The 25,673-nt window shown below is 44.8% G+C and overlaps 2 protein-coding genes and 1 long non-coding RNA gene across 9 annotated transcripts in view; 1 reads left to right on the top strand and 2 right to left on the bottom strand.

Moving 5' to 3' along the window:
- DDX17 (DEAD-box helicase 17) overlaps positions 1–5,274 on the bottom strand; it is a 29,179-nt gene extending 23,905 nt beyond the window's left edge. Inside the window, exon 1 of one of the 2 annotated variants that reach the window (XM_075936807.2) lies at positions 4,968–5,274. In XM_075936807.2, coding sequence (XP_075792922.1) covers positions 4,968–5,011 — 44 coding nt within the window. In that variant the 5' untranslated portion in view covers positions 5,012–5,274. Of the gene's footprint in view, positions 1–3,310; positions 3,329–4,967 lie in introns of those variants that run through there. The other variant, XM_025182578.3, reaches the window with a different exon arrangement.
- Positions 4,509–25,673, top strand: part of LOC102446917 (uncharacterized) — a 42,133-nt gene continuing 20,968 nt past the window's right edge. Inside the window, exons 1-2 of one of the 3 annotated variants that reach the window (XR_012906048.2) lie at positions 4,509–4,696; positions 18,661–18,833. This is a non-coding gene — a long non-coding RNA (uncharacterized LOC102446917). Of the gene's footprint in view, positions 4,876–18,660; positions 18,834–25,673 lie in introns of all 3 variants that reach the window. The other 2 variants (XR_012906047.2, XR_012906049.2) reach the window with 2 other exon arrangements.
- The window catches only part of DMC1 (DNA meiotic recombinase 1), a 44,271-nt gene continuing 36,814 nt past the window's right edge, over positions 18,217–25,673 (bottom strand). For all 4 annotated transcript variants that reach the window (XM_075936849.2, XM_025182579.3, XM_006118958.4 and 1 more), the window contains 2 exons: positions 23,414–23,530; positions 18,217–18,411 (listed from right to left, as the gene is read on the bottom strand). In XM_075936849.2, coding sequence (XP_075792964.1) covers positions 18,342–18,411; positions 23,414–23,530 — 187 coding nt within the window. In that variant the 3' untranslated portion in view covers positions 18,217–18,341. The remainder of the gene's footprint in view (positions 18,412–23,413; positions 23,531–25,673) is intronic.

Below are 25,673 nucleotides of genomic sequence, written 5' to 3'. Positions count from 1 at the left end.
GATAATGTTAGATACTAAAAGTATAGAAGCTATTTCACCACCTCTCTTTCACCTCATCAACATGCCCTAGTCAACATACAGATCAAGAACAGGGAAAAACTGGTATCAGTATCAGAACTTGTGCTAGGCAGATCAGAAGCCACAATTTTTACCAGAGTCAAAGCAGAAATATTTGGATGAAGGGAAAAAACTTGAATCCCATTTCTTAAACACTACTGAGAAAACGTGAAAGATATGAGTTTTTATTCTTTAACACCTGGCAAGGCTACTTAGAAATTAGTACAACTTATCTCAAGGAATACATTTCACCCTGCATTTGATTTTTACTTGATTATTTTAAAAAGTAGGGATTCATATGTAATGATTCATTATCCGATGGGGGAGGGGAGCGGTGGAGGGAGGAGAATGTTTTTTCTGGTCTACAACAGTTGCAAACTATTGAAAACTGAAGCAGATTAGCATGAAATAGTTAGCAATTATAATTTAAAATGTTCACTTAAAATACATCTTACACAGTTCTCAGAAAAACCTATTGTTTCACTATTGTGCCAGATCTCAGTAGAAGCTGCTACTTAAAATAGTGTCAGGTCAAACTTTATTTTAACTTTAGATATGATATAGAAGCTTCTGAAAAATCTTCAGACAAGAAAGAGTATTTGACGTCTTTTAAACTAAAGTTGACTAGATTCCTGCAGTATTTCCACTGAAACAAAGGAATATTATACTAATACATAGCAAATGAAACTATTTAGAAGCTATCAACAAAAAATATTTACCTTTTCTAACCCGAGAAAAAAAGTAAAATCTACTCAAGTCAAAACTAAAGTAGATGTGTTTTTATTTTAATAATCTACGGTGTTATTTGTAACACTGGCAAAAAATATGTTTTTAAATGTTAACTAATTGTCCTTTGGAAGTTATTTCCCAATACAAGCTAGAGTGACAAAGCAGAATAAGAAAAGAGGATTACACTTCTGGAAGGCAAGGTACATTTACAGTTAATCTGATGCTTTTTAAAACACCAAAGTTAAAATGCTGATTAGGCTGCAGTCAGTTTTTCCTGTATATAAATGTAGTCCTATTCGGTTTCAGATAAAATGGCTGCTTATTTTTAACATATTTAATAATATAAAACAAAGTAATTTACAACCATCCTCATTAAACAGTGATTTGAATATTTTATGACCTTAGGGCTGTCAGTGAAAGTTATTAGTTACAGAAGCATTGTCATGTTTATTGAATTCATTCTTCAGACTAAGCTAGTTTAAAGCTTGAAGGTATGAACGTGGGTAATTTAGTGCTGAGGACAACAGCACTACCGCAGATGAGTAAAAATTAAAATATATGCATGAATGTTTGCAAGTTTGAGGTCTTAGATATTTGGACAATAATATGGCTACGTCTACACTGGCACCCTTTTCCGGAAATGCTTAAAACGGAACAGTTTTTCCGTTATAAGTATTTCCGGAAAAGCGCGTCTACATTGGCAGGATGCTTTTCCGGAAAAGCACTTTTTCCGGAAAAGCGTCCGTGCCAATGTAGACATGCTTTTCCGCAAAAAAGCCCCGATCGTCATTTTCGTGATCGGGGCTTTTTTGCGGAAAAGACTACTGTGCTGCCTACACTGGCCCTTTTCCGGAACAGTTTTTCCGGAAAAGGACTTTTGCCCAAACAGGAGCAGCATAGTTTTTCCGGAAAAACAATGACGATTTTACATTAGATCATCATTGCTTTTCCGGAAAAGCAAGCGGCCAGTGTAGACAGCTCGCAGCTTATTCCGGAAAAACGGCTGCTATTCCAGAATAAGTGGCCCAGTGTAGACACAGCCTAAGGGTTTTACTGTCATCAACACACAAAACCACAATGCAGTGTCAAGAGATTCAGTTCCATGTGGCTCTGCTTACACATATATAGCTTTAGATTGGCTTTCCAAAAAGTGAGTATTTTAGCATTTAATACCCCAACACATCATATTTTGATCCTGAGGTACCTCACATTTCACATACTGATTAGGGACGTGAATGACTATCTGATAAGCAAATGCTTATCGGATAGTCGACAGGCTAGCCAACTAGTCACTCTCCCCTCTCCTTGCTGCCTATCAGAAAGAGGTGGGAGGGTGGAGGGAGAGAAAGGGGTACTTCAAAGCAGCACCACCACGTGGAGCCTGGGACCACACCCTGGGCTCTACAAGGTGCTGCCACTTTGAAATGCCGCATGCAGCCCCCAGGGTCAGCGGGAGGAGTCCCCAGGCTCCACAGGGCGCTGCCACTTTGAAACGTCGTGAGGAGCCTGACACCGGGCTCCCTGCAATGCTTCAAAGCTGCAGTTCTGCATGGAGCCCAGGATCAACGGGTGAGTCAACAGCTGACCTTGGGCTCCATGCAGTGCCTCCACCTTTGAAGTGTAGGGCTTTTGCTACAATTCAAAGGTGGAAGGCGCCCTATCGACTAATCAAATAGTCATTGCAAAATGCATCGACTATTTGATTAGTCAATTACTTGATATTTAACAACCCTATTACTGATATGGAACAGATTACAATTTCAATTGTAAACCTAGAGTAATTCTGCTTATTTGCATGGCATTATTTGTCCTTGTTCAGTGGTGACTGATTCACTTCACCAATAACTGAAATGCAGCTACCTCCAGAACTTAATGCTACAGCATCTTATTCAAGTGCTAAAGTAAAACTGCACCATATCAGTGTTATTAAGGTCATTAACAACTTATTCAGGACAAGACACACAAAAATCCAGATCTAAATGACTCTGCAACAAGAATTGAGTGCAACTAGAAAGTAAACATCCAACTGAAGTTAGTCCACTTACTGTGTTAGACAATCTAATTATCTTTCAAATCCCACCATACAATTTTCCATTACTGCAAGTCATAAAAAACATTGTTTTAGATCTCAGAAATAATTTTTTTAAAGTTATGATGTGCTGAATTTTTGGTATGGAACCATTCAGGAATAGAGTTTTCAATATTAGAAATACTTGTTACTGTTTCACTATCTGATACATGCACAGGCGCGCGCGCGCACACACACACACAATCCAGTTTATATTACAAAAAGTTGTGACTTTTTGTAGCAATTCATAAAGCTATGCAACAAAGCCAAATATTACTTGGAATGAGATCAGGGCCAAAGCCCATAATTTATAGCTTTCTGTGAATTAAAACTTTTTTTTGTAAGATTCATTGTCAAGTAGTTTCCCTATTCCTGACTCTGTCCTTTTCTTTTTGACAAGACTATTTTCTCCCACCTTCATTTTTCATGGATATGAAATAAGATTATTATAAATACCTTTCCTGTGGTCACTCTAAACCCTGTCATAATACATTTTGAAGATGCAAGGTGAATCAACGTCAGCATAATTCTAAAGAGAACAAAGTATTGTATTTCTGTAGGTTCTACCCAAAACATGGCTTAATAAAATCTGAAAATAAAGTTTTTTAAAAGCATATTTTTACTCAAAATAGGATTATATGTAAAGGCAGGTCAAATGCTGATGCCTCAAAATCTGGATAGCGTCCCTTTAAATACCTATGTATAGTTCTGAATACCATTACTCTTCACTTAACTCTAAAAACAGCTAGGGACTAAGTCATCTGAGATTCACCAAACCATTTACCCCAAGACCTGCTTTTCACTGAACTAGAAAGCTTATAGTGGAAAAACAAAAAGGCCCTATTCTCTGCAATGTAACTGAAAGGATCTTTATATTTCAGATGGGAGTTACTTATATGTATGTCTGATGTGAATATAAAATTGAAGTGGAGCTCTTAGATTATCCAGTCTATTGGGAAAGATAATTTTAACAAAACATTGTTCAACTTCATCTTGAGAAAAGGGGAAATACATTTGAATATAGCAAACAGGCACATTTCTTGACTCAAAAATCAGTCAAAGGAGAAATAAGACAAGGAGTAAGTATATTTTATTTGCTCTCTGTCAGGACCCAATTCCTTCTCTTTAATCCCTACTAGTCTTTTCCAGGAAAAACTTGAGGTATTGCCATTTCTTAACCCCATTCTACTAAATCAAGTACTCAAATATCAATCCCGGACCATTCATATATTTTCTATTTTATGATTAAATGAGGTCTTATACTTGTTCCCCAAAATCAGAGCTCAACTGAATCCTATTTTCCTAAACTCTATTAGGCCCCATGATGAGTGATATCAAAAGAGCAGGGAACCAACTTGACAGGCACAGCAATACGGAACATCGTAGTTTGATTGCAGATTTTTCCACCCCTTACCCTGGGTACACTCATCAGGCTTAAGAGCTCTTTGCTACTACACAAAAGGCTCACGTTCACTTTTCATGTCTGTTTTCACCATCACCTTCAACAGGGGCTAGGAATACTGCAGAAATAGGCACTGTTATTTAACAACCATTTTTCTGGCCACGTTAATAGCCATGACATTCAGAAAAAGGGTCAGGACCAGTCCCCTCCACAAACTCCGTGTGCTGTCCCTGGCAAGCAGAGTCCTAAAGCAAGGCCAGCAGCTTGAGGAAGAGGGATCCTTACGGCTCAAAGTGTGATCAGTGCGGAAGAAGGAGAAGCGAAGTCAAAGGCCATGAACTCGAACCCAGTGACAGGGAAGGGGGGGGGGGTATCCTGCCGGCCAGAGGGGAAACGGCCCCGTCCCTCTCGCGCCAGACACCGCAAGAGCAGGAACAAAGGTGCGCGGGGGCGATTCCTCCCGAGCCGGGCGGCGACCTAGGGCCCCTCACTCTCCAATCCGAAGAGCCCCCCCGCGGCCTCCCCTCGGGTCACCCGCCAGCGGCTCCTCACAGACCCGGAACCGCCTCGCCTTGGATCCAGCCGAGTCCAAGACCTTCCCAGTCCACGGCCCGAGGAGGTGACCCCCGCGGCCCAGCCCCGGGGCGTTGCCTGGCTACTTCCCCGCCGCCCCTCCCCCACACCGCGCTCCCCCCACCCCCCCGCTCTTACCCGCCGCGGTCGCGGTCCCGGCCCCGGTCTCCGAAGCCCCGCATCTTCCCGTGGGGCTGGGCGGGGGGCACAGAGGGGCGCGAGCTGGGGGTGGCGCGGAAGGGGTGGGGGGGCTCGGCCGGCGGCGGCTGTTGTGTCCCGGCGGAGTCGCCTTTGGCCGCCTCACTTCCCGAGGGAGGGGGCGGGGAGGCGAGAGACTCGGTCGGGCTCGGTTCGCGGGGCCGAGAGCGGCTCGGTTCGCCTGAGGGCCCGTCGGGCGCGGAGACAGAACAGCGTCCTCCTCCTCTGGGCTCCCGGCACAAAATGGCTGCCGCCGCCCCAGCCCGCTCCACTTACGTTAAGGGCGGCTTGAACTTTGCGCAAGCTCCGTCCCTGAATAGCCGGCGTTGGGGAGGGGGAGGGGTGATACGAACGTCGCTACGCCTATTCTCGAAGTCTGAGTACGTATGAGGCCGGAAAGCCGAACCTAACCACGACAATGCGCAAATTGCGTAGTACCCACGATCTGATTTGGCTTCTTGCGTTTGGAGACAACGCTGTTCCTTATTCCCGAAATTCGATTGCGCAAAATGCCACTCAAGTAACCCATTTAACGAACGGGGAGGCAAACCCTGACCAAGCGGCATATTACGTACATTATTCTACACAAGTTTCGTAGCAGTGGCTGGTTCTGAGCTGGGTTTAGCGTAGGGGAAGGAAGAGCCTTCCATTTTGCGTAAAATTCTTCAGTTGCTTCTGCTCAGCTGGCCGGCGGAGGGGGGGGGGTGCAGAATTGCATGGTTCGCGTAGCGTATTGTGCTTGGAGAATAAGGTCTTTTTGCCTTTGCAGCAACTGCATGAGTGGGAGGTGGCAGCAAGCTGGAGAGACAATAATTCTGTGTGGCAAGCTGCAGAGTTGAAAAGGCCTTGGTGCAATTTAGCTCTGCTGCCTAAGAAATCCCCCCCACCCTCACCCCCAGGCTGCGTCTTGTTCAGGAAACTCACCAGGCTGACACAACATTTAAGCTCAGTGTCTGCTGGGGCAGAGAAGGGGTTGTCGTGTAAAGTGCATGTTTGTTTGCCTACACATGTCATAAAAGCGATCTTGCCGCAGTGCACAGACAGGACGAGGCCAGTAGCAGCCGCCATGATATTTACTCTCTCCTTGTTTCCAGTAAAGCAAAAAGAAAGGGGAAGGAAATTTAGCTAAATTAATGTAATTATTTACGTGAAATAATTACAGCCCCTTCAATAGGAAGGAGATTCCTTGCGATCTGGTCAAAAAACAAAAGTACAGAAGCATTGACAAGCACTATTCCACTGCCTAGAAGGTGAAGCTTGAAAGTTTCTCTTTTACTCACAGAAGCTGGTTCGATAAAAAGTATTACCTCACCCTGTCTCTCTCCGGACCAACACAGCTACAAAAACAGGGCAAACAATGCTATTTTGTGTGGTGATATATTGCGTGTTTTGAAGTATTGTTACAACTTAAAAGTTTACATGTTTTAGTGTTAATAAGGACAATATTTTAAATCCTTTCATAATCTTGTAATAATAATTGGCAAAATACTTCCTTCTCTTACATTTGTGTAACTCCACTGGAATCAATAGGCATTCATAGATTTGTAAATGAGAAATGAATTTGACTATGTATATTGTATTCCTCTGGTCCTTTTTATTCTGAAGGATACCAAAGTATTTTTATGGCCCTATTATTTTCCATGCTTCCACAAGTGGAAAGCATAAAACTCCACTGACCTGAATGCTGGGGAGCTCTGCAATGTCATTCCAATGCTATGGAAACACTGTCTGAGGGCAGGGTGCGGAGCTGCCAGGTATTTGCTTTGCAGGAGCATCACCCCCACAATATCTCAAGTGTTAGCAGCAAAAAAGAAGCCCTAAAGGGAAACCTTTGCATAATTGTTGTGCCTTACACAAGCTTTTTTGCCTCTCAAAGAAAAGGATCTGATCCATATAAATGATATCCAGGCATCACAATTCATACACCTCAAATTAGTCACCTCTGGTGAAGAAGCTACACATTCTTTAACTGCATAAATACACAGATGGGAGGTAGATAAAAATATGTCCACTTGAAACAACAGGGGAACTTCAACTATCTACTTAATTTAAATTAGAATATGGCCAGAACACTGGGATTACTACCATTACATTTTTTAAAATGGACAACAGATGCAAGCATTTTCAGTGAAGCTGTCAAATGATTAAAAAAATTGATTGTGATTAATCATGTGATTAGAAATGAATCACAATTAATCATGTGGCTAACCATGCTCTTAAACAATAATAGAATACTATATTTTTGAATATTTTGGATGTTTCCATCTTTTCAATATTTTATGTCAATTACAACACAGAATATGTAGTGTACAGTGCTCACTTTATTTTTTGTACAAATATTTACACTGTAAAAAAATAGTATTTTTCAGTTCCCCATTATAAGTACTATAATGCAATCTCTTTATCCTGAAAGTTGAAATTAAAAAAGTAGACATATACAAAAAATAACTGCATTTAAAAATAAAACAATGTGAAACTTTAGAGCCTACAAGTCCACTGAATCCTACTTCTTGTCCACTCAAACAAATGTGTTTACATTTGCAAGGGATAATGCTGCCTGCTCCATGTTTAAAATGTCACCTGAAAGGAAAAACAGTTGTTTGCATGACATGGTTGTAGCCAGCATCACAAAATATTTACATGCCTGATGTGCTAAAGATTCGTCCCTTCACACTTCAGCTCCCATTCTGAAAGCATGTTCCACACCTTCTCCCTCAGATTTTGGAAGGTACTTCTGATTCTTAAACCTTGGGTCAAGTGCTGTAGTTAGCTTTAGAACTTCTTTGTGTTTTGTCAAAATTGCAGTGAAAGTGTTCTTAAAATGAACAACATTTGCTGGGTCATCTTCCTAGACTGCTACAACATTAAATATATGGCAGAATGCAGGTACTACACAGCATGAGACATACAATTCTCCCCTAAGGAGTTCAGTCACAAATGTAATTAACATTATTTTTTAATGTGCATCATCAGCCTGGAGGCATGTTCTCTGGCATGATGGCCAAAGTATAAAGAGGTACTATTTTTTCATCATTTTACAGTTCAAATATTTGTAATTTTAAAAAAAGTAAGCACTGTACATTTTGTATTGTAATTGAAAATATAGAAAAATGTCCACAATATTTAATACATTTCAATTGGTATTCTCTTGTTTATCAATGCGATTAACTCAGAGAACTGATGGGTAGGATTCCCTGGAATACTTACATGAAGGGGAAAGGAGTCCAGGAGAGCTGGCAGTATTTTAAAGAAGCCTTATTAAAGGCACAGGAAGAAACCATCCTGATGCACAGCAAGAGAAGCAAATATGGTAGGCAACCAGATGACTAGAAAGGAGTATAAATATATTGCTCAAGAATGCAGGGGAGTTATCGGGAAGGTGAAAGTGCAACTGGAATTAGCAAGGGACGTGAAGGAAAAAAAGAAAGGTTTCTACAGGCATGTTAGCAATAAGAGGGTGATCAGAGAAGGTGTGGGGCCCTTGCTGGATGAGGGAGGTAACCTAGTGACAGATGATGTGGGAAAAGCTGAAGTACTCAATGCTTTCTTTGCCTCTGTCTTCACGGACAAGGTCAGCTCCCAGACAAATGCACTAGGCAATGCAGTATGGGAAGGAGGTGGACAGCCCTTGGTGGGGAAAGAAAAAGTTAGGAACTATTTAGAAAAGCTAAATATACACAAATCCATGGGCCCGGATTTAATGAAACCGAAGGTACTGAGGGAATTGGCAAATGTCATCGCGGAGCCTTTGGCCATTATCTTTGAAAACTCGTGGAGATCGGGAGAGATCCTGGATGATTTGAAAAAGGCAAATGTAGTGCCCATCTTTAAAAAAGGGAAGAAGGACAATCGAGGAAACTACAGACCCGTCAGGCTTACCTCAGTCCCTGGAAAAATCATGGAGGGGATCCTCAAGGAATCCATTTTGAAGCACTTGGAAGAGGGGAAAGTGATCAGGAATAGTCAACATGGATTCACAAAGGGCAAGTCGTGCCTGACCAATCTGATTAGCTTCTATGATGAGATAACTGGCTCTGTGGATATGGGAAAGTCAATGGATGTGATATACCTTGACTTTAGCAAAGCTTTTGATAAGGTCTCCCACAATATTCTTGCCAGCAAGTTAAGGGAGTATGGATTCAATACATGTACTGTAAGATGGATAGAAAGCTGGCTAGACTGTCGAGCCCAACAGGTAGTGATCAATGGCTCAATGTCAGGTTGGCGGTCGGTTTCTAGCGGAGTGCCCCGAGGATCTGTTCTAGGACCGATTTTGTTCAACATCTTTATTAATGACCTGGATGAGGGGATGGATTGCACCCTCAGCAAGTTCGCAGATGACACTAAGCTAGGGGGAGAGGTAGATACACTGGAGGACAGGGATAGAGTCCAGAGTGACCTGAACAGATTAGAGGATTGGGCCAAAAGAAATCTGATGTGGTTCAACAACGACAAGTGTAGAGTCCTGCACTTGGGACGGAAGAATCCCAAGCATTGTTACAGGCTGGGGACCGAATAGCTAAGTAGCAGTTCTGCAGAAAAGGACCTGGGGATTACAGTGGATGAGAAGCTGGATATGAGTCAACAGTGTGCCCTTGTAGCCAAGAAGGCTAATGGCATATTAGGGCGCATTAGGAGGAGCATTGCCAGCAGATTCAGAGGAGTGATTATTCCCCTTTATTCGGCTCTGGTGAGGCCACAACTGGAGTACTGTGTCCAGTTCTGGGGCGCCCACTATAGAAAGGATGTGGATGCATTGGAGAGGGTCCAGCAAAGGGCGATCAAAATGATTAGGGGGCTGGAGCACATGACCTTCGAGGAGAGACTGAGGGATTTGGGTTTGTTTAATCTGCAGAAGAGAAGAGTGAGGGGGGATTTGATAGTAGCCTTCAACCTCCTGAAGGGAGGTTCCAAAGAGGATGGAGAGAGGCTGTTCTCAGTAGTGACAGATGGCAGAACAAGGAGCAATGGTCTCAAGTTACAGTGGGGGAGGTCTAGGTTGGATATTAGGAAAAAAGTATTTCACTAGGAGGGTGGTGAAGCACTGGAATGGGTTACCTAGGGAGGTGGTGAAATCCCCATCTCTAGAGATTTTTAAATCTCGGCTTGACAAAGCCTTGGCTAGGTTGATTTAGTTGAGATTGGTCCTGCCTTGGGCAGGGGGCTGAACTTGATGACATCCTGAGGTCTCTTCCAGCTCTGTGATTCTATAAATTTGAGTTAATTATGCAAGTTAACTGTGATTAATCAACAGTCCTAATTGTAATTTATAACTATGTGTGGTATATAACGTGTGCTGTGTATATGGATAATGACATCCCAAAGCAGAAAGGCAACAGCACTAAATCTGTTCAGTGTCCCATCAATGGAAATCAGCTGTTATGATGAACCCACTGAAGGAAGCCAGAGGCTCTACCCACCTTATAAATCAGCAAGACATGTAATGGCATGCCTGTGCACAAAGAACTTTAAGGCTTTTCTGTTTGGGACAAAAGATGTACAAGCCACAATAACAATTAAAAAGGCAGCCACATCATTCCCCACTCTGTCTTAAACAGGACTATCAGTGGGATGTGTGGCCCGGAGACAACACCCCTGCTCTGGCCCATGCCCAGCACCAACTCCACCTCTTCCCCCAAGACCCTGCCGCTGCTCTGCCCCATCCCTTCTCCCAAACTCCCTCCCGCAAGCGACGCGGTCCAGGGACTAGTGGGGGAACCTGGTGCGGGCAGCAGGGGTCAGGTCTGCCCCCACACTCAGTAATGGTGGCAGGAAGAGGAACAACCCTGCCCTAGCCTGCTCTGTTCTGGCAGCTCCCAGCCACATTGCGAGGGTGACCGGATAGCAAAAGAGAAAAATCAGGACTGGGGTGAAGGTTAATAAGTGTTTATATAAGTAAAAGGCCCAAATATCAGGATTATCCTTGTAAAATTGGGACATCTGGTCACCCTACGCATTGCTCTGCTTCCTGCCGCTGCTGGCAAGTGCTGGGGCAGGCTGAACCCCTTCTGCCAGTGCCAGGTCCTCCACTAGTCTTCTGGGTCACCCTGGGCTGTCTGAGGCCCTTCAAAGCATGTGGCCCGTGTGGTTGCCCAAACCAGCTCTGACCTTCAATCCTGCTTCTTGCCACTTTAGTAATTTCTCTACAAACTGAAGCACTGAACAAAGGACTGAATGACCCATTTGTAGCCAAGGGGCATGGCCTTCTGCAATAAATGACTGAACAGACAGGCTTGATGCCCTGTGCTGGCAGGAAATGGAAAAGCCAATGGCACCACGCTGGCAGTGGAAGGGCAGAGCCACCATGGGATCAGGAAGTATAAGAAGTGGGTCCTGTGCGTCAGTTGGGGCCCCGCCACTGGAAGGAGCAGATGACCTCCAGCTGTGCTCTGCCTGGGAGACTGTCTCCATTCCTCAGGAAATAGAGGGCTAGCTGCAAGTCTCCAGAGAAGGACCTTGACTATGTGGAGGCAGATGCCTGGGATCTTGGATTGCCAGATGCACCTGAAGCTGAGGACCAACTACCCAGAAGATGTTGATGAGGAACACTGGGTGCAAGTATGATCATGGGAGAGGGGTTGAGAAAGGGGAGTTAGACTACTGTCTGACCATGGGTCTCCCTGAGTTGTGGTTGGCTTGTTGCAGTGGATTCCCTGCTGACCCAGTGGCAGACTTCTCTGCTGCTGATAGCCCTGGAGGCTGGGGCATGGTGGAGTTGAGTGGGCCTGGCACTCACCCCTGCCACCCACCACTAGGGTGGCAGTTAGTGTGGCCTGTAAGCTGTGTGCTTGGGTGGCTGCTCAGGAGAGATTCAAATGTCATACAGCTGAGTAGCAGAGCACCCACCACTAGGTTTTTGTTTCTGCTGGTGGTGCACATTTGCACATGCTTCAGTGCACATAAACTGTGTTCCACAAATGGATAGAAAAGATTAGAGGGAGCATTGGTAGCAGTATTCCCCCTTGCCAGATGTTAGTGCTCAAAACCCCTGTGGTACTGCATGCTAAACTGTTGGGCCAGAGACTGCTAATTCCCTGCTTAGAATCATTTACAGAGCAGGTGTAGTAAAGGCATGCAGTCTCTTGTAGGGAGTGATAATAAGCAATGAGGCTTGGGATGCCCTTTCTTGGCTACACCAATCAAGCTTTGGATATGTTCCAGAGGGACTTTCAAGCTGTAAAACATACCCATACTCCTAATCTGATGGATCTGAAGGCTTATGTACGGATCTGATTGCTTTACCACTTAACAACTCTCTTCTTGTTCTTTCCTTTTTTCTCCCTTCTCTAATAATCCTTTAGTATCAGATACTAAAGGGTTGGCTGGCAGCATGGTATTTGGGTAATATACACAGCAATACTGACCAGCAATGTAGTGGATCTTTGGGGTTCAGAAGAAGAGAGAGTTACTCACCTTGTGCAATAATGAGGGTTCTTTGAGATGTTTGTCCCTGTGAGTGTTCCACTTTAGGTGTTAGTGCGTTCTCACGCCAGTGATTGGAGATCTTTTCTAGCAGTGCCCTGCCACACCCTGCATGTGTAGTAGTGTCCCCTCATGCCGTTAGTGTCCGTTGATTGCACATGCAGTGTGGCACCTCTGTTCCTTCTCTACCTTGGACATAAACCAAAGGAGGCGCCAAAGTAGGGGAGGAGGGAGGGTAGTAGAACACCCAAGGGGCACACATCTCAAAGAACTCTCATTACCACACAAGGTGAGTAACTCTTCCTTGAGAGCTGTCCACAAGGGAGGTTCTCCACTTTAGGTGTTTGAACAGCAGTGTCCATCTTGTGGAGGCAGGTTTTGGAGCTGTGTTCTGGAGACAGTGGAGAGGACAGTGTATCCCACTGATGTTGTTGGGATTTGACCAGATGTTAGAGTGTGCCATCTGACAAATGTGTGTTCAGAAGACCAAGATGCTGCTCTGCTGATGTCCCCAAGTAAGACATTATTAAGGAAAGCAGTGGATGATGCCACCACTCTGGTGGTGTAAGCAAGGCTAACAGGTGGCAGTTGCTTGTTATGGATAGTATAACAAGTATGGATGCAAGAGGAGATCCATTTTGATATTTGTTGCAAGGAGACAGCTTGCCCTTTCGAGTGTTCAGTGGAGATAAAAAGCCTTGTGAATTTCCTCCAGGACTTGATCCTGTCGAGGTAAAAAGTGATCGCTTGTTGGACATCGAGGGTATGTAATGCTGCTTTGATCGCATTGTTGTGCGCCTTTGAACAGAATGCAGGTAAGTGGATTGGTTCATTATTATGGAACGGTGCGAAGACTTTCAGGAGGAATTTTGGATGAGGTCTGAGTATGACCTTGGCCTTACTGAAAATTGTGTAAGAGTAAAGTCTATACCCTTGGCAGGGACAAAATATTTTCTATCTGCCCTTTTGTTTGTGGGTATTAACTACGACGGGTGTCTGCCAGGTAGTATCAGCTAGGTCAAGTATGGCTTCGTCCATGGGGAGAGCTATCTTAGATGATGTGGATGATTGTAAAATGTGGAAAAGCCTGTGTTGTTTCTCCTGTACTTCTTGGAGATCTATCTCCTGCACATTAGCCATATGTTTGAATAACTCCTGGAAGTGCTTTAGGTCACCTATAGGAGGTGTAGTTGTAGGGATGATTGCTTCACTAGGGGATAAAGATGAATTGTGGGGGGGAGGGGAGAATCTGTCATCCTCCTCAGATATTGGCTCCCCCTGCTCTGTGGTTGTTCTGGAGAGTCAGGCTCAAAGTCATGAGTCTTGCGTGGAGGAGACTTGGCAGGTCTTTTTGTGGAGGTGGAATGCAAGGGGCTCAGGGTAGTGGGTTGGGTGTGGGGGGCAGGAGTTAGGGCAGGAGGCTGGAGATGTGGGAGTTCAGGAGTCAGGGCTGGAGTTTATGAGGGGCTCAAGGCAGGGGGTTCAGGTGTATGAGGGGCACAGGATACCGGGTTGAAGTGTGGGGGGTACAGGAGTGTTAGGGCAGGCTGAGGATATGGGGGATGGGATGTATGAGGAGCTCAGGGAAGAGGGCTGGGATAAGGGGTACAGGAGTTAGGGCACAGGGTCTGGGGATTTATGGGGGGCTCAGGAGGCAGGGCAGGGGGCTGGAAAGTAGTGTATGTAGGGGGCCCTGGGACTAGGCTGCTGCATCCAGGTAGTAGTGGCTAGACAAGGGACTGGGCCAGGTTCACTGTGCCCAGATCGTGGCCTCCTCTCCTAACCCTGCCAGAGCAGTATGGGAAGTTGTCGCCAGCCTTTCCTGCAGACAGATGGGGTGCCAGACTGTGGGGCCTGCCCCAGGATTAGGGCCGGGGACAGGCCGCTGTGGCCAGATGGGAGCTGAGGCCTTGTTGTCTGGGCTGCCACGGCTGGAGCCGGGCTACCATGGCTAAAACCCAAGGTGGGCCACCACAGCCACAGCCAGACCTCTGGGGCAGGAGCCACGGCCAGAGCCCGAGATGGGCTGCTGGGGCTAAGCTGCTGTGGCAGTCCCTGGGATCCCGTAACCAAGCTGCCCCATGAGCACAGCAGCTGACGAAAGACCACGGCAGTCAGATGGAGGCCAAAGCTGGGTCACCACAGCCAGATTGAAGCAGCTGCCACCACCAGCCCCTCTCACTAACCTGGTGGAGAGTGTGCACACATCTCCTACAGTGTGCTGTCAGCTGGCCCCTTTACAAGGGCAGAGTGCCCCAGCTGGCTTTTGGTGGAGCACAGCCAGTTCTTACCAGAGTGGCACACTTGGGCTCACCACCTTACTTTCACCTCTGACTTTAACACAGGGGCAGGCAAGATATGGCCAACAGACTGGATCCAGCCTGCCTAGCCTTTGGATCTGGCCTGCCCTGCCTGCCACAGCCTGGCTGCTCCCTCCATGTGCCTCTCTGCGCTGTACTTGGTGGGAAAGGGAGAGACTTTGTGTGCTGCCCCCACTTTATTATATTGAGAATTATTGTTGTGATATTCAATAAATAAGTGCAACATTGCAACATGAAATGGGAGTAGGGGCTATATAAAACTATGTGTAGCTTGATAAAACACTGAAGCTCCAGCTTACGTAGATATAGGAGCACTGCAGTAGCATATAAAAAGTTGTGTGCAAGCTGCAGGCATGATAACGTATACTAGAAGATGCTTCAACAATCTGACCTAGTTCTTCACATGTCAAAAATTTAAAATATTTATTTCATGCTTTTTTCTGACAAAATCCCGTTGCAATACACTGCTCTTCACGCTGTGTTTTTATTCAGCATTTCACAATACATCGTTGCCTCCCCTTATTACCAAACATACTCTCCATGGGTAAGTGGCTAAAAAAAACAACGTTGACTTTCGCTGGAACAAATGAGCAAAATGTCGGGACAGGAAAAGGGCAATCACAGCCTTTTGTGACTGAAAAATCAGAAAGTGAGCTCTCAAAGATGAAATCACTCTCATCCACTGAGTTAGCAACAGCCAACAAAAAATGCAAGCATGATGAAAGTTATTTGTCTTTCAGACATTGGAAATAAAGATGCTCCTGATGCACAGTGTGTGGTGTGCAACGAAGTGCTCTTCAATAGTTCCATGATAAACTGAACACAAAGACAAAGGCATGCATTTTCCAAGTGAAAGCTTGATGCACTTTCAAATAGTAAACTTTCAGTGATGAATATCACTAATTTGGACAATGAAAAAGCAACCGAAGCAATCTACAAAGTGAGCTACCATATTGCACTTGCTGGAGAAGCACATACAATTGCAGAAAAACTCATCAAGCCTTGTACAAAAGATACTGTGATGTGTATGCTCAATGAGCAATACATTAAAAAAACTGAAAGTAGTGCTGTTGTCAAACAGTAGTGTTGCGTGTCACATTCAAGATCTTGCTGCTCACATCGAGAAAGACCTAGTTTCTCGACTGCGATTTTGTGATGTGTAATCATTGCAGCTGGATGACATGACAGGGCTTGCAATGTTACTTGTGGCTTTTCCCTAGGCTCTGCTGGGGCTGAGTAGTGGCAGTTTCCTGGAACTTCGGTTCCCACTATCTGGATCACTGGCCATTGCAGCTCTGGAGCTCTGGCTGGAGGTCCTTCCCTTTCGCTGGACCATCGCTGAGCTGCTCTCTTGCTTTTTATGCTGCCCCAGCACTTGGAGCATGCCCAGTCTGGTTGAAGGGGCAGGACTTTAACAGGATTCAAAAAAGAACTAGATAGATTAAGGGGGGTTACTCCATCAATGGCTATTAGTCAGGATGGGTAGGAATGGCATCCCTAGCCTCTGTTTCTCTGGAGGTGGGTGACAGAGGAGGGAACACATGAGGATTACGTATTGTGATCCCTCCCTCTGGGGCATCTGGTATTGGCCACTGTCGGCAGACAGGATACTGGGCTAGATGGACCTTTGGTCTGACCCAGTATGGCCGTTCTTATGTTCTTATGACTCCCTCCACCCACAGGGTTTTCACCCCTCCTGTTCTAGTGTGGGGTATGCACACCCTGTCACACTCCACTAATTAATTTTTGAAGCAATCTGATTCAAGAGTACCCAAGTGTTGCAAAACATGCATTTTGTGAGCTTCTTCCCTTCACTGGAAGATATTTTTGTGAAATTGGATTTTTGTATTATGCCTCGAAAAATACAAAAGGTAGGAACACACTTGATGCTGCACCTAATATCAGAATCAAGGTTTCCAGCATCATTCCTGATATTAAATGGATTTGCAAAGGAGAAAAAAACCCAAGTTCACTCTTCAATTAAAATATGCAAACATTTTATCTCTAGTAATGACCCTGTTATTTTGTTACTAATTTTCTGATAGTTTACTTGAAAAAAATTATAAGAAAGTTTTGGAATATTATTTTTATTTCTTTAATTCTGTTGAATTAAAAATCATGATATTTTTAGGACTCTGTAAGGGATCCGTGGCCAAAATAATTTGGGAAACCCTGATCTAGAGTTTCATGTGACTCTCAAGAACTTATGCTTTGCCAACCTTTGATCCAGACATAGCACCAAATTCTATAATCTAGTGGTGCTCAATTTTTTTCCTGTTTTGGATCACATCTTAAAAGAGAATGTCTGGAGTGGACTCTCTCCAGCTTTGTGCTAAAGGTGGTGTCCTCATAGCCACCATGGAGTCTTCTATGTTGTGTTTCACAGGATGTGTTATCACCTATTCATCTCCTGGCACTGAGTCTCTTCCTTGTATTGAAAGGTGGTTAAAAATACATTATATACTTTCCTAATATTTTCTAAGAGAGGAACTGCTGTTGATGCCACAAATTATGTGATTGAAAATGGGAAAGAGGTGTTCCACAAGATATTCTTACTTATTAAAATGCTCTTCACTCTGAAAAAGTCTGGAAAACTGTAGCTTAGAGCAAGTGCAGAAGAAGGGAGTGAGTGCACTCTGTTGCTTTGGTCAAAGGAACAAATCTTAATAACACTATGTGTCAGGCACCAGTGAGCTCCATCCCATCATCTCTCCTCAGTTGCAGGGAGGATCTCTGTAGCCTCATTCTTAGCTGAAGTAAGATGAAAAATTGAAGAATCACTTCCCCCCATGTTAAATACAATGTTTTTTTTTACAAATTTAAAATTTTATAATGTTGTGCTATATCCCATTCAATTTACTCATGCAAATTCTCACAACAAAATCAGTGAGACAACTCACAGCACCAGGCGCTTTATCAAATTAAAGGGTGGCTGTATTGCACACAAGCATAAAGAAGGAAGATGATTTAATTTATCATTTTTCAGATATAAAAAATAAATAACAGCTTTAAATGTTCCAAAATAGAAATACAGGCACTTTAAAAACAAGTAAACAATCTATCAAGATTTTAAAAAATCTTTTCAAACAACTGTCAATGAAACATTAGCAAGTTCACCTATTCTTATTTCTTTCACTGCACTTTCCCTCTATTTACTAGTTACTCCACTATTTAAAAAAAACCCTATATTTCACAGTGCTGTTCCATTCCATGCCACTGTATTCTCTTCCAGATGTGCACTTTTTTATAGTTTCTTAGGAAGGGAATATTAAACCCATGTGATACAACAACTTTGATTCTCGTGAACCATGCATAAGTCATATTTCTGTGCTTCTTAAACATCTGGCTACTTGAAAGATCTTTTTAAAATAGAACTAAGGTGACCCAGGAACTGTTAAGATTATTGAAATATGATATGTAAAAAGCTCTTCCCAGCATTCCTCTAACTGTAAACATTCCAAACTGTGTATGGAAAAATTCCAAGTAACCAAGGAGTCAGACCTTGGATACCATGGCTTCGTCTGAGATTCACAAGCTGTTTTCAAACGGAGATTTTCACCAGTTTTTCCATCTATTCTTTGGCATCCCCAATCCCTCCAGCAGTTATTGCAAATGTAGCTTCATTTTCAGGCATTTCAGGGCTGGGAAAAGAAAGAAGCAACAAAATGGCTGTTCTGTGTAAAATGTAGTCATGATACAAAACTCAGTATTTTATCAGAATAAACTAGCTAGAATACTTCAAAGCTTGGTATGGACAATTATTATAATTTACATCAGGATTTATCAAAGTTTGAAATCCACCCCATGCGCACTACTTAATTTTCTTCTAAGCATTTTAGAAATAAAAACTAGAGTGAATAGCACATAAAAATGTGTATATTTTTGTTTAGATTCCCTGTTTGGAGTGGTTACCAGTATTTTAAAATGATGTAGCAAAACCCAACAGTTCTGGCTATGGAAGCTTTCCCTCTGTACTTTCCATTTGCTACTTCACCACCTTGAATCTCTACACAGTTCTGCCAACACAACTAAGGCCTGGTCTACACTACAAAATTAGATCAAGGTAAGTTGCAAGGTAGGTGTGCCAACTTATTTGCATATGTATACACTTAAATTTATCTCCAGATGACATAAACTCCTCGTTACGGCAGTGCAGTAAAATCACCTAACCAAACAGCACAGGGCCATGATCGATTTACTGAGGTCACCGCAATGTAAGTATAGATAGGGCAGGACCTATGTCAACTCTAATAACCTCCAGCAGCTGTTCCAAGGGGCAGAAGACTGGAACCTGTGTAGTTGTGGGGGGAGGCACTGGCACTGTGGCCACCTCCACTCTTCCTCTTCCCCTAAGACTCCAGCCCCTGGCCAGGCTGCAAGCTGAAATTAGGCAGTGGTAAGAACTGCCCAGGATGGTATGGGGAGCCCCAGACCCTCCACCTGCCCTGAGCAGGGAGCCAAAATGCCAAAGCAATCATTGGCCCATGTCTCTGCTCCCCAAGACATTTTTTTTAAATTGTATCCTTTGGTATATATGGTTGTGACTATTTTCTTCCATTATTTGATCTGAGGAAGTGGGTCTGGCCCACGAAAGCTCATCATCTAATAAACCATCTTGTTAGTCTTTAAAGTGCTACATAGTCCTGTATTTTGTTACAGTTCTTAGTAGCACTCAAAGCTCCAGGCTCAGACAACACTGCAGCATGTAAGACTGTTGTGGCTTACTGTTAAAGTGTTCTTTCAAATCTGCCTCCAGTTGCATAGCTCCACACTGAACTCTTGTAATAGCTCTTGTGACTGACTGTTCAAAGTCAGCAGACAGCTTTTCCACCTCCACCCACGAAGTGGCCTTTGCCTCACAGATATTATGAAGAACCCAACAGGCAGTTATAAACATTGGGGCTATGTCTACACTGCAGGCTTCTTGCGCAAGAACTATTTTGCACAAGAGTTCTTGCGCAAAAGATCTTGTGCAAGAGTCACACTGTCATGTGCTTTTGCACAAGAGTTGTGCTTGGCAGTGTGGATGCTCTCTTGAGCAAGAAAGCTCTGATGGCCGTTTTAGCCATAGGGGTTTCTAGCGCAAGAAACCTCTGTTGCCTGTCCACACTGCCTTCTTGCGCAAGAGCTCTTGCACAAGAGGATTTATTCCTCGTAGGGAGAGGAATAACTCTTGTGCAAGAAGCCCTCTCTTCTGATGCTTTACTGTAAATTTACTTGCACAAGAACACACATGCAGTATAGACGCTCCACGAATTTTTGCGCAAGAACAGCTGTTCATGCACAAAAAGCCTGCAGTGTAGACGTAGCCTGGGATATTTTCTCACTGAGATCTAATCTAGCACAGCCAGCATCCCGCAGTCTAGTCTATCACAAGCATAATCAATTATCTTTCTGCACCTGCTGAACTGACAGTTGAATCTTTCCTTTGTGCTGTCAAGATGACCAGCATATGGCTTCATGAGTCAGGAAAACAAGAAGTGGGCTGTATCCTCCAGAATCACTGCATCATCAGGAGTAATTAGTCAGTTGGAAAAGAATGTCTCTGTTTGCAGCTTTCTGAAAAGTCCCGTGTTCTTAAACATGCAAGCATTATGCACCTTCCCTGACAAATCCACTTAAATATTTGATGAAGTATTCCCTAGGATATACCAACTCCTGCATAACCACAGAACAGTAGTGCTTTCTATTGATGAGTTCTGTAGCAAGGTGGGGCTAGGCCAAAATAGGGACATGCATGCCATCTATCATGTCACCACAATTCAGGAACTCCACTGCTGCAAATTCATCCACTGTGTCCTGTACATTATACCATCACCAACTCTGAATTGTCTTTGTCTACATCCCTCAAACTGTCCTATAGGAAATCTTCATGTTCCCAGTTGTTGCAGTATTTTCTGAGGGTCTGTAAATGCAGAAGAATTGTGCCATTCTGTATTTGCAATATTTATGAGAATAGTGCAGTGTTCTGAAGGGACCATGCTTCTTTCAGAGATCAGAGACTGACAAGTACCATAGTAGTCTGTAGAATTTTTAAAACACAGCATAAAAATGATGGGATATGGATGGCATCATAGGTGCCAACTTTGTAGTTCCTACAGGGCTGGAACATCCATGGGGAAAAAATTAGCAGGTGCTTAGCACCCACTGGCAGCCAGCTCTCTCTCAGTGCTTTTCGCTCCCTCCCAGCACTTCATGCCTGCCACAATCAGCTATTCTGCGGTGTGCAGGAGGCTTTGGAAGTGAAGAGAAGGAACATGGATGGGGACTGAGCCTGGGGCAGAGTGGGGTCAGGAAGAGTCAGGATAGGAGTGGGTGCTTGGGGAAGAGGTCAGGTAGGGCCAGGACCTGGGGCAGAGTGAGGAGGTTATACACCTGCTGGGTCCAGAGGAAGCCAGCACCTATACATGGCATTATGGGATGGAGAACATTGCATATTGGAACCTTGACCCTTAGCTTCCAGAGATTGTGGGTGAAGCATTACTATCCACAAAATATTGCAAAAATGTCCAAAATAGCATTGCACTAGCTGGCAGAACATAACGCACTGTGATACCTAGCTATGGTGCACTTCACTCTGACTTTGACAAGCACTCCTGGGGTGTGTCTAGACTACATGCCTCCTTCGACGGAGGCATGTAGATTAGCCAGATCGGAAGAGGGAAATGAAGCCGCGATTAAAATAATCGCGGCTTCATTTAAATTTAAATGGCTGCCCCGATCTGCCGATCAGCTGTTTGTCGGCAGATCGGGGCAGTCTGGACGCGATGCGCCGACAAAGAAGCCTTTCTTCATCGGCACAGGTAAGCCTCGTGAAACCAGGTTTACCTGTGCCGATGAAGAAAGGCTTCTTTGTCGGCGCATCGCGTCCAGACTGCCCCGATCTGCCGACAAACAGCTGATCGGCAGATCGGGGCAGCCATTTAAATTTAAATGAAGCCGCGATTATTTTAATCGCGGCTTCATTTCCCTCTTCCGATCTGGCTAATCTACATGCCTCCGTCGAAGGAGGCATGTAGTCTAGACACACCCCTGGTGAGTATGCGCAGCACCAACACAAGCAATCAAGTAGAGGCACGCTAACCTGGGGTGGGCAATAATTTTTGACCAGGAGCCACTTCAGAAATTTCTGAGGCCTCAGGTGGAAGGGACATGGCCAGGACACTTACATGCTTCCCCACTCACAGACCCTGAATGGTCTGGGAGCGGGGGAGTGCATGAAGTCTTTGCCCCCACTGCCCCCAGAGAGAACCGCCTGCACCCCTGGCAGTGGGAGGAGACTTTGTGAGCTCTCCCTCCCTGCCCCCAAGTCAATCAGAGCCTGGGGGAGGGGGCAGCATGCAAAGACTGCTCCTGCCCTGCAAGGGAGCACTGTGCTTAGAGTCATCTTGCAGGGCGGGATTAGACTTCACATGCTCCCACAGCCCCCAGGCCACTCAGGACTTGGGGCGAGGTCCCCCCTACCCGTCCTGCAAAGAGCATTCAGTGATTCTAAGCGCCGTGCACTCCTTGCAGGGCAGGGCGGGAGGAGACTTTGCATGCTTTCCCCTGCCCCCAGGTCCTGATTAGCCTGGGGGCAGAGGGAGCATGAAGTCTCTCACTCTCTGCCCTCCAGCGCATGGCACTTAGAGTCAACTGCCAGGGTAGACTCTAAGCACTGTGCACTTCCCCATCTCTAGGCCCTGACCTACCCCATCCACAGTGATCTGGTTTAAATCCTGATTCTCCAAACCCCTGTAGTTCTAGTTCTAGACCTCCTCTGGGCAGAGATAGCCAATTGTACCAAATTGTAACTTTCCAATAGAGACAAATGTCTACTGGCAATTCTGATGAGACTCCTCTAATTTCTTGTGACTTAGGTCACGCTCCTAAGAATTTCAGCCTAAGACAGAATTTCATCCTAGGTCACCTAATTAATTTTCTTGTGCACTGTTCTCTCAAAATGCCATTCAGAAGCAGGATTCATTTGGAACTAAGCAACCAGCTATGATGCTATATCCTGCTTCAGTAATAATGAGCTATGCCAGTGGTCCTCAACGTGGTGCCTGCAGGGGCCATGGTGACCGCCGGGCCATTTCTGTGTGCCCACCGAGTGATCAGAGCTGACCCTGCCCCCGGGCGCGCAGCACAGGGGCGGTGCCAGCCCCGGGCGCACAGCACATGGGCAGCCCTGCCCCCGGGCATGCGGTGCATGAACTGTGCCGGCCCCGGGTGCGCGGCATATGCGCATCCCCGCCTCTGGGCACACAGCACAAGAGCGGCACCGGCCCCGGGCATGCAGCGCATGGGCTGTTCCCGCTCCGGGCACATGGTGTATGGGTGTCCCCATCCCTGGGCACATGGCACAGGATTGGTGCCAGCCCCTGGCACGTGGCATATGGGCAGCCCCACCCCTGGGCATGTGGCACAGGAGAGGCGCCAGCCCCGGGAGTGCAACGCATGAGTGGCACTGGCACCGGGCACGCAGTGTATGGGTGGCCTTGCCCCCGGGCACGTGTGCGGCCCTGCCCCCAAATGCCCGGCGCGTGAGTGGCCCCGCCCCCGGGCGCCCGGCAGCCCCAACAGGTTGGGGATCACTGAGCTATGCCATCCATTGATCCTTCACCCAACAGAGCTCCAGTCCCATAAAAGAGAGGAATTTACCTGTCATATATCTTGGCAATACGCAACTCCCCTCTTCCCTTCCGCAAACTAATCCTTGTGGTTGAAGCATGAGCAAGGATGTGGCCACCAATGGGCTTCTTGGGGTCTGCCTGAAAACTAAATTAACAAAAATAATTAAGTTTATCTTGGTGAATTCTATAGACTAACAATTGTGATAAGATGTCAGACAGGGCTTGACAGTCTCAGATGAATAAGTATCAAGAGGATTTAGCTACAGGCAGGGCCACCATTTCAGATTTTGGTGGGAGGGGGGCAACCTGTGCATGCAGTGATGGGGGGCGGGGAGTGAAAGCAAGTGAGGCAGGCTGAGGACAGCGGCTTCAGCAGTGTTACTGAGCATGCTCAGCACAAACCAAACATCAAATGGGGAGGAGGGAACCAACCCCATCTGCCCTCCCCCGACATGTATCATCTCTATACAGGGGCTATCAAGGCAGTGGAAAACTGAGTTTTTTCCCCAGACAAAAGTTGCATTGCATTGTGAATGCTCTCACTGTTTTGTCAACAAAAGATAGTTTTTGGCTACGACAAAACTTGATAGTGTGGATAAAACTTAGGCTATGTCTATATTTGCAATTGCTCAATCAATGTTTTGTTGTACTTGAGTGCTTAACAACCCCCCTTTCCAATGACAAAAGTTTTGCTGTGGCAAGTGCAACTGTGAATGCTGTTTTGTCAGCAGGAGTGCTCTCCTGCCAACAAAGCAAAAGCCACTTGTGGGGGCTAAAAGTATTTTGTCCATAAAAATGCCAACAAACAACATTCACATGCACCAGCTTTTTGCAACATTTCTGTGTTGACACAGCCTTGTTGATTAAAAAAAAAGCCATATAGTATAGACATAGACAAACTTTTGAGCTTACATAAAGGCTCTTCCTCGGGTCTGGGAAATATACTCAGGGAATCACAGCTAAATACAAATACCATAAGGACAAATACCATAAATCTAGTCTCTCTATTAAGTCCATGTTTTTTAGTGTCTAGCAAAGTTATGAATTTAATTCCCAAGCTCATCTTTTGAAAGTGTTATTCAGGTTTCCTTTTAAGAATGAGGATCAGATATGGAGTGATCACTTTGTGAAAAGCGTTCTTCACGGGTGATAGGCTATTTTTATTTTTTTAACATTCCTCTCTCTGAGTTCATTCAACGACACAGTTATTCTCTGTTTCATCCACAAAGTTATTATTAAAGCAGTTAGTGCATTGGATCAGGTACACCATATATTGTGATAAGCATCTATAGGACATATGGATCTTGAAAGATGTTTTGTGGGGGGTGTTGATCATTGGAGATATGTGTGGAGGTTTTTCATCTGTTTTTCTGGTAGTGTCTGGTGCCACTTTACGTTGGCGTTTCTTGGTCTGTGGGGAGGTTGCTTCTGAGGATGAGCTTGGAGAAGTTAGGGGGGTTGTTTGGAAGCCAAAATGGGGTTCAGTAAAGATTTCTTTCAGGATGAGGTCCATATCAGGGCTTTTGTTTATTTGGATGATACCCTGTATGGTTTCCAGTATAAGGCAGTAAATGACAAGTAGGGGTGTGTGGTTGGAGTAGGGATGTTAAATCCCGTTTAATTAGTTAACCAGTTAATAGATTTCTTGGTATGTTTGGGGTAGTTGCAGGATCTATGAAGATAAGTATAATGATCCACGGCTTTCTTAAATATAGCTGTCTGTAGGGTTCCATTGCAAAAGCTAATTGTGGTGCCCAGCATGTTGATGCTAGTGGAGAGTGTTCCAGAGAGAGTTTAATAGGTGGTGGTTGCTGAAATTGTCATGGAAATCTGTGAGGGATTTTAAATGGTCTGTTCAGAGAATGAAAATATCATAAAAGTATCTCCAATGGATCCTTAGTTTTGTGGTGCATTTGTCTAGAAATTCTTCTTCAATGTGGCCTGTGAAGAGGCTGGTGTATACTAGTAACCACAGAGGTGCCATGGTTTTTGACAAAGTATTTATTGTTTAGTGTAAATTTGTTCTGAGTGAGGGTGTAGTGGATGAGTGTATTTTGGGGGGATATCTGAGTGGATATCTCTGGTGTTTACATTGTCTTGTAAATATTCCAGTCAAGCAGCTATGTGAGAGAAGGCAGAACAATCAGAATTGGATGAGAACAGAGAGAGTGGCAAAGGCAAAAAGAAAAAAATTGAAGCAGTAGCCTGTGAGCACTGTATATGAAGCTGGAAAAAAAGCTGGAGACAACTTTTAGGTTTGGTGTTGGCTAAGGAGGCTTGTGGCTATA

The sequence above is a fragment of the Pelodiscus sinensis genome, chromosome 1, assembly GCF_052426305.1.
Source record: "Pelodiscus sinensis isolate ZL-2025 chromosome 1, ASM5242630v1, whole genome shotgun sequence".
NCBI lineage: Eukaryota > Metazoa > Chordata > Testudines > Trionychidae > Pelodiscus > Pelodiscus sinensis.
The sequence above is the reverse complement of the archived record's forward strand: the minus strand, read 5'-3'. Positions and strand labels throughout refer to the sequence as shown.